The 14,583-nt window shown below is 38.5% G+C and overlaps 1 protein-coding gene across 50 annotated transcripts in view; it reads right to left on the bottom strand.

Moving 5' to 3' along the window:
• IFT88 (intraflagellar transport 88) overlaps positions 1-14,583 on the bottom strand; it is a 124,884-nt gene that overhangs the window by 23,326 nt on the left and 86,975 nt on the right. For 34 of the 50 annotated variants that reach the window (XM_009426641.4, XM_016924948.4, XM_054664769.2 and 31 more), the window contains 3 exon segments: positions 14,393-14,445; positions 11,879-11,944; positions 4,695-4,801 (listed from right to left, as the gene is read on the bottom strand). In XM_009426641.4, the coding sequence (XP_009424916.4) occupies positions 4,695-4,801; positions 11,879-11,944; positions 14,393-14,445 (226 nt within the window). 50 annotated transcript variants of the gene reach the window in all.

Here is a 14,583-nt window from a genome sequence, read left to right as displayed (position 1 = left end):
CACAACAGAGCTCTGCTCAGCAGTGTTTTCAGGCATGATCTAAGTGCTTCCTTCGGAGGTGCAAAGTAAACACCCAAGAGACAGAGCTGCTGCAGACAGCAATCCCACCAGGCAACAGGACAGACTCTGTGATGCCCCACTGGGTATTCCAGGGCTGGCCCAGCAGCTGACCTTGCCCTTTAAGAGTGTGATGGAGGTAAAGTGGCCTCAGTGCAGTGTAAAGGAACTGAAGGAAGCCAGGAGGGGTGTGTCACAAACACCACATATACAGAGCTGCTGCTAAGTCAGGCAGACGGAAAGTTAGAGTGTCCATCATATTGACTGCTATGTAAGTGACTAATCTTAGTGAGGGTAGTTTTAGCTGTGTGAATGGAAGCAGTCAAGGTTAGACTGATTTGAAGAGCACCTGGGAAGTGAGAAAATAAAGATCAAGTATAGATAAAGTACATTGTTCTTTGGCTGGAAGGATAAAGAATGGTGACAGTGGGGCAGATCCAGAATGTGTGGGGCCAGAAGCTTATACAGCTTGGGGGAAACTTTCTGAGAAAGAGGATATAAAACTGTGAAAATGGGCTGGGCGCGGTGGCTCACACCTGTAATCCCAGCACTTTGGGAGGCCGAGGTGGGTGGATCACAAGGTCAGGAGTTCAAGACCAGCCTGACCAACATGGTGAAACCCCGCCTCTACTAAAAAAAAAAAAAATACAAAAAAGAAAACAAAAACAAAAAACTGTGAAAATGAAATGAATGCAAAAATAAAAATTTATTAGACAGAGGCAATGCAAATGAGGGCCTGCAGCTTAAGCTCCCCAACTCCACGGGGAACACCCTGGGCTGTGGGCACTGCTGCTCCTCAGGGACACTGGGCAGGGAATTCCTGCTCACACTCTCAGGGGCCCGAGGGTCCTGTCTCACACAGACTCATCTGACATGCAACCCACCTCAGAACTAGCACAGGCATGGGTACATTTTAGGAGCACAGTAAACACTTGTAAACATAGTGAAGACGACATTCTCATCATATGGTATATGAGGGCTCAAGTAGGAGACACACTTTTCAGAATTATTCCCCTCATCCTTCCAGAGTTTTAACACTTCATAAAGTTCACAGAAATTCTTATCACTTTGGAGTGGATGTGAGATAAGGCCTCATGGTAGGTAAGAGAGGAAGCATTTTAACAATGATTGACATAAATGATTCTTATCACTTCAACGCTAAGATGTGCAGGAAACAGCCATGTAACAAAATATGGAGCACAAAGTGACGGAAATCTGTATTTACTGACATGGGAAGTGGTCCATGTTATTTTGCGAAGTGGGTGGGAGAGGTTATAAAACAGTATTTTTTGTAAAAATCTCATTTGTGTTTTAAAAAAAGTCCCATTAAAATATATGTGTTGATATATGTTTGTATATATTTGTAAAAATGCCTGGGAAAGGGGAATGATAACAGTGATGTCTAAGTGGTGGGATAGGTGATTTTCACTTTTTTCTTTATACATTTTTATTTGGATTAAAAATTATTTACAAAAGCAATTTTCCTGCATTTTTAAAAGAACATTTATTGTTTTCATAATAGGGAAAAAAGATGGGATTCCTAACCTGGAAAAAATATTATGTCATTCCCACTCTGGAAAAAAAATGAGAGAAGGCACAGAATAGAGGAGCAAAGTAGCCACAAATAAAATAACTGAACAAATTAAGTGAATAAATGCTGGAAGAGAGAAAATAAACATTTTTTCCCTTTAAACCTACTCTTTATTATGAATCTGTGACCATAAACTCGCATGCTACTCTTCCGGGGACTGGAAGAACCATTATGAGCTGGTGGGTCCTATGGGTTATCCAGGATGGGCCACCCAGAGTGGGGTCTGGAAACCACTGATGGCCCACAAACTGCCACCTGTCCTCAATGAGATGAACAGAGGGCAAGTGCTTACAAACTTGCACAGCATCAAAATGTTGCTGGATGTCGGACCCTGCTGACATCCAAGTGCAGGATCATTTTTCTAGTAATGTCAGTGACAGACTGGCAAAAAATAATTTCACCACAGATAGTTTGAGAAGTTCAAAGCTAGAACGCTATCCTCATTTTACAGCTGATAAGAATGAAGTCCAGAAAGGTAAACATCCATTCCAGATCACACGGTTGACCAATGGTCATGTCAGGAAAAAAGTACGGGGTTCTGTCCACCATACTACGCATTTACTTCTTAAGAATTGGGTTTCGGTTCTATGGAACAAGGAGCAGTTACTTGTTACGTAGTTAAGGGTTGTTAAGAAGACTGGCTGACTGTAAATTCAAGAGAAAACAAAATTAAAAACATTCCTTAGTGGCTTCAATTCCAAAGGACCCATATTAACTTCCTGTCCTCAGACCTCTGCCCACATTTTTTTCTCTCCACCCCAAACTCCAAGTGTCCAATCATGCCCACTCCAAACACAAGCCCCTCTGGGAACGGCCTCTGAGTACCTCCTCTCGGAGCAAAGACCCTCCCCTCTCAGTCCCACAGCTCTGCCTAGAGTGCCTCAGGCACCAGGGCCAACTCTTGTCCCTCACTGTGTCCTCCATATGCACGGCAGATCATAATCAATGTTTTCTGAGCGAAACAACAGAGAGGCTAACACAGGGCAATGCATGAGAGTATCTGAAATCAATGGCCTTAAAGAAATGACTGGTGATCTTAACCTAGAAAATGTAATCAACATGCAAATCACCATCAGTTTTGTACTAAGGATATATTCTGTTCAGTAGTTTTGTTGACTTTTGTCAATAATATATAAATTGTACAAGACATTCTTATAGCCATTATTACACATATAGAATTTTTTAAAAATTGCATTTTTTAGTTTGGTTAATTTTAAAGCTAAATATGGGATCTTAATACTGGATCTCTCTCCTTTTAAGAAATATAACCAAAAGGGTTTCTGCTCAACTTGACTATACGTTTATTTTCATTGCATTTTGGTAATAACTGGAAATTTGGGTATATGTACCAATGATATATTAATTTTGAATGTCACATGCTATTTTGTCAATCTGGCCAAAAGAAAGCATTTCTTGGCATTGTTTCCTGATTACTTTGGGGGAAAACTGGCAAATATTGAAACAGCATTTCTGTATTTGAATAGTCTGAAAATTTAGAAATTTGATTTAAAAATTGAATATATTTTTATCTTTAGACTAGCAATGAAAATATTCTGCATTTTGTCTTTTTTTTTTTTTTGAGACGGAGTGTCGCTCTGTTGCCCAGGCTGGAGTGCAGTGGCACGATCTCAGCTCACTGCAAGCTCCGCCTCCCAGGTTCATGCCATTCTCCTGCCTCAGCCTCCCAAGTAGCTGGGACTACAGGTGCCCTCCACCACGCCTGGCTAATTTTTTGTATTTTTAGTAGAGACAGTGTTTCAGTGTGTTAGCCAGGATGGTCTCGATCTCCTGACCTCGTGATCTGCCCACCTTGGCCTCCCAAAGTGCTGGGATTATAGGCGTGAGCCACCGTGCCCAGTCTCTATTATTTCTTTATTTTCTTTTTCTTCTTAATAGTTTACCTTTATTCTCCAACCTTTTTGGTGTTTTGGCTGTTTTTCTCTTCCTTTTTCATATTTAAAATATTCATTCCTCAAGCCCTGCTCTTCCCATTTTGCTCTATTCCAAACATACACTCTTGCTTTGACAGACCTCTTTGTTTGTCTGCTAATGTTTTTCATGTTCAGTGAAGCAGAAAAGCAAAACATCTTTTAAAAAACAGCACTGCTACATGGCTTGCAGTTTCCAGGGGCTGGTCCACACCATTATGGGGCTCACAGTGTTCAGGAATGGAGGGCTGAGAGTGAGTCTGTCTTGCCTGGCCAACAACCCAGTGCCACAATTGCTTCTTGCTGGCACTAATGAATGTACAATGTACAATGTACAATGTTTTCTTCTTACCCAAAAATGTGGATTCCCCCAAGCACAAAAAAGAGAACAGTCTTCCTTTCCATAATAGTTCCAGAAAGAGGACTAGTTTCTCTGAAAAATCATTTTAGATAAAACTTCTAGTTTTAACATTTTAAAACAGGAGTTAGGGAATCAGCAAGAGAAATTACCCTGACCCACATAAACCTGAATTGGTTTATGTTCCTCTCTTAAGTTTATACAAATCTTTTTCCATTTTAAAACAATATAAGAAAATCCACTGCCTGATATATTTTATGTCTACTTTTTCACCTCTTAAATTAGCTTCTATATCCTGAGTTGGTATTTGATCAAGGTAACCCTTCAGGAGCATAAAGCCTGAGTGCTTCTCAAACTTTGGCGACAATAAAAATCACCTAGAAAACTTGTACACACTCACAGATTCCATTGTTGCAGAGAAGTAACTGTCTCTCATGGTCCACAGGACTTTCCAATTAAAATTATGTCTTCAAATTAACCTGTAAGCTATTTCATGTTGTGGAAAATTATAATTATTTGTCTGTTAGTAGCTATCCACTAAGATAATATGAAATCTATTGCACTTCCTCTCCCTGGGAATCCACTTTTGCCAGAATTTTATCCTCAAACTAGAGTTTTAGTTATTCCTCCTATTATGTCAGAGCAGAAAAAAATTTCAACTCTGTTTTCTTATAGAAGCTCCTAACATCACACATTTGAGCTATAGTAGGCTGACATTCTAAAAATTAACAGACTGCAGTTTGGGGCCCATATGAGATACCTGTTCCCTTATTTCTTTCATTTTTTCCAACCTCTTCAGTTTTCTGGCATATTCTTGAGCATCTTTTAATCCAAGATCTGTGCAGAGACGAACTAAGAAACGCAGACCTAAATTGTAAAATATACATTTAGGAAAGAATAAAGGCACAGTATATTTGTTAAAAGCTCAATAAATCAGTGAACTCAGTCTTTTGGGATACAGGTAGGAATGATGCTTACAAATAGTATTTTTCTCCTGAAAAATAATTACACTTTGCAATCTCTGGACCAGGGAGAACTGACTTCCTTGGAAGGAGGTTTAAAGGGTCTCTCTCCATGTGTCCTGTCCTCACGCTGCCAGAACCTAGAAGGAACATGGCAGAGGACACTGCTGGCAGAGAACTTAGAAGGCAAATGTAACATTTGTTAATGTTCTATAGCAGTTTCATAAATACATATAAAGAGCTATAAGAGAGACTAGGCTAAAAAGTGTAGACAGTTTATACATATAATAATCATTACTAATGTTATTACTGTCAGTAAATTCATTTTTAAAATAAGTATTATTCACACTGTGCAAAGCACTAGGAAGATAAAAAAGATGTATTTTACAGTGGCTGGTCTTACAGTTGACATCAAATATATATAAAATAATCACAATAAAAAGTTTTGTGTTAATCATGTCTTGTATACAATAACAACAACAAAATCTTCGATCACTTTATACATATCACCAGATGACATATTGTTTAGTTCTGCTTGCTACTGGGTCTTATAAAAATGGTATTGTTCTGTATACAGTCTCCTGGAATTTGCTTTTTCATTCAAGCTTGTGTTTCTAAAATTAGCAACATTTTAAAAACATGCAATAGATGCTAAAAAACACAATAATTTTGTCTTTACATCTGTAAGAATGGCCTTTGCCATTTGTGGTCTAAATTACTTTAAAATATTTTTATTATCTCATTTAAAAATAATATTTTCCTTCAATACAACTGCAATGCAGGTCATTATAGAGAATTTGTAAAACATACAAAGGTAAAAAACAAAAAATAAAAGTTACTCATTACTCATCCATCCAGAGACACAGATGTTCATCAGGGATATTGGTCTAAAATTCTCTTTTTTTGTTGTGTCTCTGTGTGGCTTTGGTATCAGGATGATGCTGGCCTCATAAAATGAGTTAGGGAGTATTCCCTCTTTTTCTATTGACTGGAATAGTTTCAGAAGGAATGGTACCAGCTCCTCTTTGCACCTCTGGTAGAATTTGGCTGTGAATCTGTCTGGTCCTGGACTTTTTTTGGTCGGTAGGCTTTTTTTTTTTTGTGGGTATCCTTTTTGTTGATGTTGATGCTATTCCTTTCTGTTTTTTAGTCTTCCTTCTAACAGACAAGCCCCTCAGCTGCAGGTCTGTTAGAGTTTGCTGGAGGTCTACTCCAGACCCTGTTTGCCTGGGTATCACCAGCAGAGGCTGCAGAACAGCAAATATTGCTGCCTGATCCTTCTTCTGGAAGCTTCGTCCCAGAATTAATCATTTTGGCTCTATTAAATATCTTTCAAATACATCTCCCGACATCATCCACCAACAACATCATTGCATTCTGCCTAAATTCCTGCTGTACGATTTAGGTAGGGCATTTGAAAATCTAGCTGTATCACATCCAGACTTGCAGCCAACCCTCCTGTTTTCAGAAGCAGCCAGCACCCCTCCCATTTTCTGATGCCTCCAATTCCCGGGATTTCCTGGGGTTCTATGTCAAGAATTGTTTTGCTTCTGCTGACTTCTCCACTACCTACATACCTCTGCAGTTCTTCTAATCTGCTAAGCAGAAAACATTCCTAAAATTTAATTATCTCTTTGTTCTTGTACATTTATAATTTTTTTTTTTTTTAAGATGGAGTCTTGCTCTGTCACCTGGGCTGGAGTGCACTGGCACAATATCAGCTCACTGCAACCTCTGCCTCCTGGGTTCAAGCAATTCTCCTGCCTCAGCCTCCTGAGTAGCTGGGATCACAGGTGCCCACCACTATGCCCAGCTAATTTTTTGTATTTTTAGTAGAGACAAGGGTTTCCTCATGTTGGTCAGGCTGGTCTTGAACTCCTGGCTCGTGATTCGCCTGTCTTGGCCTCCCAAAGTGCTGGGATTACAGGCGTGTGCCACCGCACCCAGCCGCATTTATAGTTTTTATAAACTGTCTTTTTTTGGTTTGTAGTATAAGAAAACACATCTTCAATCTGCTACATTTTCCACAATAGACTACCTTTTGAAATAGACTCTGCATCCCTCTAACTCTGCCCTTACTAATGCTACTGTCTACCTGCAGTGCCTGTTCCTGCCTTTCCTTCCTGGTAAAACCCTCCGTACCCTTCAAGGCCACTTCAAATGTTAATTCCTCTGTAAAACCTAATTATGTCAATCGTCCCCTAGTTTGGGCAGAGTTAAGAGATCCTCTGTATTTTGACAGCACTTTGCACATTTTTCAGTTATCTCATTTATTAACCTATATCAGTTAACTATTTGTGAGTCCTAGGAGGCAGAAATCAAGTTGATATATCTGTTGTATCCCCAGCACATAAAAAATAGTTGGTAAAAGTTCTGGGGAACAAATGAATGGATAAAGAAACAGGAAAGTCTTAAAGCTAGTGAACACTCCATTTTTTCAAAAGTATTACTGATAATATATATAATAACAGAACACAAAAATATGTGCTAAACATACTGAAATAAATTTATATGAAGATGGCCCCCAACTTCTCCCTAAGTGCCTATTTAATACATCCTCTTGGACATCGAAAAGGTAGCTCAAACACAACATATCTAAAAAAAGGTTTTGATTTTTCCCTCCAAAAGCTGCTTCTTCCCCAGTTTCCTACATCTCAGCGGATGGCAGCTCCATCCTTCCAGCTCCCAGAGCTATATTTGTGCAATTACCCTTGACACTCTCTCCCTCAAGTCTCACATCTAAATGGCCAGCAAGTGCTGGCACTGATACCTTTGATACATATTCAGAATCCATCCTGCCCACCTCCACTGCTAAACCATTAGTCCAAGTGAATACTGTGATTTTGCATTTCGGTACTGCCCACTCCAGCTTATTCTCCATACAGCAGCCAAAACAATCTTTTGATTTGGACCTCAGGTACAGAAGCTTGAGTTAATCACACTTTAGAACCTTTTGAAAACATATGTCAAATTGTATTATTCTTCCACACAAAATTCTCCAATGGTTCATCATCTCCCCAGAAATATAATTTGAAGCCCTGACCTAAGGCCTGTGAGGATCCACAGGTCCTGGCACACCCACTCTGCCTCTCTCTCCCCATCACATCGTCCACTGTGCTTCAACCACATTGACCTCCATATCGTCATGGCTTGCTTCTGTCTATTCTTTCAGGTCTCTGCTCAAATGCTAATTTAACAGAAAGCCGTTCCATGACAACCCTGTCTCAAATACCAGCCCCTCCCACATTCTCTAGCTCCTTACCTGTTTTGCCTTCATAGCACTTATAACTACTGACATTATTTGTTTATTGTCTTTTCCCACTAGAACCAAGTTCCATGACATCAAGGATTTTGGTCTCTTTTGTTTTCTGCTACATCCACAGTGCTAGAACAACGTCTGGAACAGAATAGTCACTCCACTCCACAATAATTTGTAAATATACCAGCAATTTAAGACCATTAAAGTAGACCAGGCGCGGTGGCTCACGCCTGTAATCCCAGCACTTTGGGAGGCTGAGGCGGGCAGATCATGAGGTCAGGAGTTCAAGACCAGCCTGGCCAAGATGGTGAAACCCCATCCCTACTAAAACTACAAAAATTAGCCGGGCATGGTGGCAGGCACCTGTAATCCCAGCTACTCGGGAGGCTGAGGCAGGAGAATCACTTGAACCTGGACAGCAGAGGTTGCAGTGAGCCGAGATCGCACCACTGCACTCTAGCCTGGGTGACAGAGTGAGACGCTGTCTCAAAAAAAAAAAAAAGACCATAAAGTATTGTAAAAGTTAATAGTATAAAGTAACTTAAAATATCACACATTACTATAAAAATTGCATTTGCATATACATTTATATTAATAATTCAGAATAAGAAGGTAATTTGTACTTTCTGCAAATAAAGATTGGCTTAGGAATTTTTTTTTTTTTAAGAGATTTAGAGATGCCCAGGCTGGAGTGCACTGGCACAATCACAGCTCACTGCAGTTTGGAACTCCTGGGTTCAAGCGATCCTTCCGTCTCAGCCTCCCGAGCAGGTGGAACTATAGATGCACGCCACCATGCCCTGATATTTTTTTCATATTTAGAAGAGTTGAGGTCTTGCCATGTTTCCCAGGCTGGTCTTGAATTCCTGGGCTCAAGCAATCCTCCGGCCTTGGTGTCCCAAAGTGTGGAGATTACAGACATGAGCCATCACGCACAGCCAGAAACACTTAATGTAAAGTAAAAATCATTATTTTTGGTGGATGTTCTCTGAAATTTAGTACATCATCTGTAACTCTGTAAAGCAGGTCAATTTTTGGTGAAGAATATGTTTTAAAACTAAATTATCCTGCTAGTTTTATCCAGAAAACTAGTCTTCTTAAAACAGCACATTCCATGGGTGTAAATGTTTTTTCTACGACTACAGTTAAGGTAGACTATTGATTACATTTGTTTTGAAAATTAAATAGGCCAAAGTTATCTTAGACACCCTCTATGGCATAGACAATCATTCATTTGATTCTTAGAGTGACTCATACTCTAAAGAAAAAAACCTGGCCTTCCTTGAAGACATTCCCTTTTCCGGTCCAGTGCAGAGGTGCTATGGTTACTTCAAGAGTTCTCAACTGGCATCAATTTTGCACCCCCAAGGGACACTGGCAATGTCTAGAGACATTTCTGGTTTTCATATCTAGGGGTGAGAGAGCTACTAGCTAATCTATTGGACAGAGGCCAGGGATTTTACCAAACATTCCATAACCCCCTGGATGGCCTCCCACAATGTGGAATTGCACAATCCCAAATGTCAAAGGTGCCAAGGCTGAGAAACTCTTGCCTAGCAGACTTTTGGGTTGTTCCACTTTCAAGAAAAGTTATTACTGCTATCTCTCATTTAATCTCTAAAGCACTAGTTCTCTAATGTGACTGAGATTAAGAATCACATAGAAAGTTCTTTAAAAAGAAATAGGAAAAAACAGACGCCTGCATCCACTGTAAATCTAAATGAAAATCTTTCTAGGTAGGGCTAGAAATTTGTACTTTAAAAAAGTTCTAGGCCGGGCATGGTGGCTCACACCTGCAATCCTAGCAATTTGGGAGGCTGAAGCAAGAGAATCGCTTGAAGAGTGATTTTGTTTTTAGTAGAGCCCCCGTCTCTACTAAAAACAAAAATTAGTTGGGCGTGGTGGCGTGTGCCTGTAATCCCAACTACTAGGGACACTGAAGCAGGAGAATCTCTTCAACCCAGGAGGCAGAGGTTGCAGTGAGCCAAGATGGCACCACTGCACTCCAGCCTAGGAGACAAGAAGAAAACTCCATCTCCAAAAAAAAAAAAAAATTCTAGAAGTAATTCCCATGTAGCCTATTTCCTGATTGGTATTTGTGAAAACTACTGCTGTTAAGTTAATGAGTCTACTTCTAATCAGCATTAGAGAACACCCTGCTCCTACACTCCTACCAAAGACCATAACTGAGCTAACTGCTGTTGAGCTTTTCTAGAAAGCCAAATGGAGAAATATATTAATGAAGAAACACGTAGTACATCTAATCCTTGGCCATTAGAAAACTTGGCTCAGAAAAGATTTGTTTTCACTAAATTGTAATGCATTGTTTTGTGTTCATTGTCATTGAAGAACAAATTTATTTATTTATTTATTTATTTATTTATTTATTTATTTTGAGACAGAATCTCACTCTATTGGCCAGGCTGGTCTTCAACTCCTGACCTCAGGTGATCTGCCCACCTCAGCCTCCCAAAGTGCTGGGATTACAGGCGTGAGCCACTGTGCCCAGCCTTGAAGAACAAATTTTAACATGGTCGTTTCCAGCATATTATTTTATTTGCTATAGGGATGTTATTTAAGAAAGTATCTACTGTATCTTTCAATGATTTTATCTACTGTATCTCTCAATGTCTAAACAGAAGTGAATTAAGAGTTGAAGAGATACTTCTTCTTCCCAATAAATTGCTTTATATTTCCACATAAAACAGTAAAAATTGTACAACTGCTTGTAACTTTTCTCTTTCCTTTGGCTGCAAGGCTATTCAGGGACAAATTTATAGTTTAGTGAGAACATGTGGCATATGACTGTGCTTACTTTACGTTTTTCTTGATTTTGTTGTTACTGCCATACTTCACATTATTACTGTAAGTTGCATCAATCCACTGTGCAACAAGATAGTAAATAAATGAATATCTTCTACAAAGATAACTTTACAACTGAGTACGCAGCATATTAACATAATGTTTTAAAATTGAAGTAACATTAAAAATTATTTGCGGCCAGGAACAGTGGCTCACGCCTGTAATCCCAGCACTTTGGGAAGCCAAGGTAGGTGGATCACGACGTCAGGAGTTTGAGAACATCCTGGCCAACATAGTAAAACCCGTCTCTACTAAAAATACAAAAATTAGCCAGGCACAGTGGTGCGCGCCTAGAGTCCCAGCTACTAGGGAGGCTGAGGCAGGAGAATCACTTGAACTCAGGAGGTGGAGGTTGTGGTGAGCTGAGATCACACCACTGCACTCTAGCCTGGGCAACAGAGCAAGACTCTGTCTAAAAAAAAATTATTTGCTATTATATCAGCAAGATTATTAATGTTCAATTTTTATAAACCCTAAAATTATTTTCTCAACCTTTAGAAGTTGTTTACTAAAATGGACAGTTAAAAATGTCTTTCCTATAAAATACCACAGGTTTACAAACTTTGAAAAATCAACCATAGGCCAAAATGCTTTCTTAAAATTCTATAGAACTCTGAAATATGTATTTTTTTAGTATTAAAGAAAATTCTGCGGTATATTTAAATCCATCAACAATTAGTTACATAAAAATATGTACTTGCATAGTCAAATTTTCTGATCCTATAAAAATATTTAAAATATGTATCACAAATTATAGGTTGGTATTTACGTATACAATTACTATAGCAAAGGTAATTATATATTAGAACATAAAATATGAGAACTTATCACTTCAAAGTTACATTATGTAATGCCACTTACATTCGACATTTTCTGGAAATTTTCTGTGAGTATCTTTATAAGTATCTAATGCTTTTTGGTAGTTACCTATAAACAAACAAGAGAAAAATATATTAGCAAATTATAGAAACTAACAGGATTCAGAAAAATATTAATTTTAACTGATATACTGGCTATTTAATGGTTTAATAGAAAGGTTTCATGTTTTATATACCACTTAATATAACTTTTAGAAGAAAAATGTATAGATAAAATAAATTTGAAATAAGGGTGAAAGCAGAAGTAAATGGGTGATAGCTGAAATTTAGCTTCTTCCCTTTTTTTTTTTTTTTTTTTTTTTTAAAGAGACGAGGTCTCACTCTGTTGCCCAGGCTGGAGTACAGTGGCTATTCACAGGCACAACCATTAAGTACTACAGCCTATAAACTCCTGAGCTGAAACAATCCTCGTGTCTTAGCCTCCAGAGTAGCTGGGACTATAGACGCACATTGCTGAGCCTGGTTCACTTTAAATATTTTAGTGGCAAAAATTAAGATCCACTCAATTTTCTAAAAAAAGATTATTCCAGATGAACTGACAAATTTAAAAATAATCTAAGTTATATACTTATAGTAATGTCAATGTCATTCATTTAGTTGGAAAATATTTAAGATGTTTTTATAGTTTTTTTGGGCTGGGCGTGGTGGCTCACTCCTTTAATCCCAGCATTTTGGGAGGCTGAGGTGGGTGGACCACTTGAGGCCAGGAGTTTGAGACCAGCCTGGGCAACATGGTGAAACCCCTTCTCTACTAAAAATACAAAAATTAACTGGCCATGGTGGCACACACCTATAAACCCAGCTACTGGGGAGGCTGATACAGGAGAATCGCTTGAACCCAGGAGGTGGAAGTTGCAGTGAGCTGAGATTAGTGCCACTGCAGGCCAGCCTGGGTGACAGAGTAAAACTCTGTCTCAAAATGAATGAATGAATGAATGAATGAATGAATAAATAAATGTTTTTATGTTTTTTGTTTTTTGTTTTTTGAGATGGAGTCTTGTTCTGTCACCAGGCTGGAGTGAGTGCAGTGGCGCAATCTCGGCTCACTGCAACCTCCAACCTTCGCCTCCTGGCTTCAAGTGATTCTCCTGCCTCAGCCTCCCGAGTAGCTGGGACTACAGGCGTGCACCACCAAGCCCAGCTAATTTTTGTATTATTAGTAGAGATGGGGTTTCACCATGTTGGCCAGGATGGTCTCGATCTCTTGACCTCGTGATCTGCCAGCCTCAGCCTCCCAAAGTGCTGGAATTACAGGCGTGAGCCACTGTGTCCGGCCTTTACAGTTTTTTAAACATTAGAAAGTTTATAGAAAGCAATTTATTTTATAACAAAATAATTTAGCTTCATGTAGCAGCCAAAATAGGAAAAACGAATTTGGGTCAAAGATCTTTCCTAAAATCTTAGCAAATGAGTTATAAATCTCTCTGGGCCTCTCTCTACAAGAGGGATGAAATAGAGACAGGAAGCATCTGACCCAAAGCCAGTTCTCAATGCTAGCTGCTGCTTCTATCCTGTACTTCCATAACTGAAGCAGGCTATGTCTTTAAATCATTTAGAATAGTTCATATGTATATATATACTTTCTATATGACTGACGTTGAAATGAACATAGGCAATTGAGAACTCATGTTGATATAAATTGAATATATAGTATAGTCATGTTGTACATTCAATAGGAATTACAGATCCCCCCTAAAATGATTTGAGGAATACACTGAGTTATGTATTAAAACATTTCTGATGCCATTCTGAAGGTGCTCACAGAGATAAAGAAGGAAACCTCCCCCGAAACTGGGTGAGAACAAACTGCCAACACTTTCAAAACTTGTGCTTCCCTCTTCCCTTAGATTGAATACTTTCTTTTCCTGGGTCATTTTTATGCTCTACAAGAGGGATTATAAATTTGTTCACATTTCTCTCCCAGCTTGATCTTTGATATTTTATGCATATTATTCACTTCACAGTTAGCCTAAAACTAATAGCATCTCTATCCTTCAGGATATGTGTCATCAGCAAGAATTTAATAAAAGCAGTAACAAAAACACAAACCAAGATAGCCAGTGATCTTTGGTATAAAAAACATATAGTCACACTTGTCTCAGTGTGAGCTTTTCTCAGGCTTCTCAAGTGTCATAAATTTGGCCGAGCACACAGGACATTTAGAATTAACTGAGTAGAAAATGGAAATATAATGTATACAGTATGCCTATTTTTTTCTGTGGCTAACTTGTGAAAATGATTACATGTTAACTTTGAGAAATAACAAATCTGTTTTTAAGACAAGTATTGGAATACATGATTAATACCCATTTTGTAAGCATAACTTTTTTGTATGTAGTAATTATTGTGTTTTTCATACAATGCTTTGAATTATGTACAGTTATAAAAAGTTAGTATTTTAATAAACAGATATGCAACTGGAACACATTTATATGCATAATTACCTAAAAGGAAAGAAGCAAAATATCTACAAAATGAATAAAACTAAAGCATTTACCACTTCTTCTGAAACAACTAGCTACCATCAGCTGCCATTTCACTTGTGTAGGCCTATAAAATAAATAAATGAGATGAAATTAGAGATAAAAAAATCTGTGATGCTCAGTTTTATAAAGCTATGTATCTACTATTTTACAATTACTTTTTGACCTTTTGTTAGATAATTTTTATTATTGAGAACAGCAGATA

This window comes from Pan troglodytes, chromosome 14 (genome assembly GCF_028858775.2).
Source record: "Pan troglodytes isolate AG18354 chromosome 14, NHGRI_mPanTro3-v2.0_pri, whole genome shotgun sequence".
NCBI classification, from domain to species: domain Eukaryota; kingdom Metazoa; phylum Chordata; class Mammalia; order Primates; family Hominidae; genus Pan; species Pan troglodytes.
This window is presented reverse-complemented; position numbering and strand designations above follow the sequence as displayed.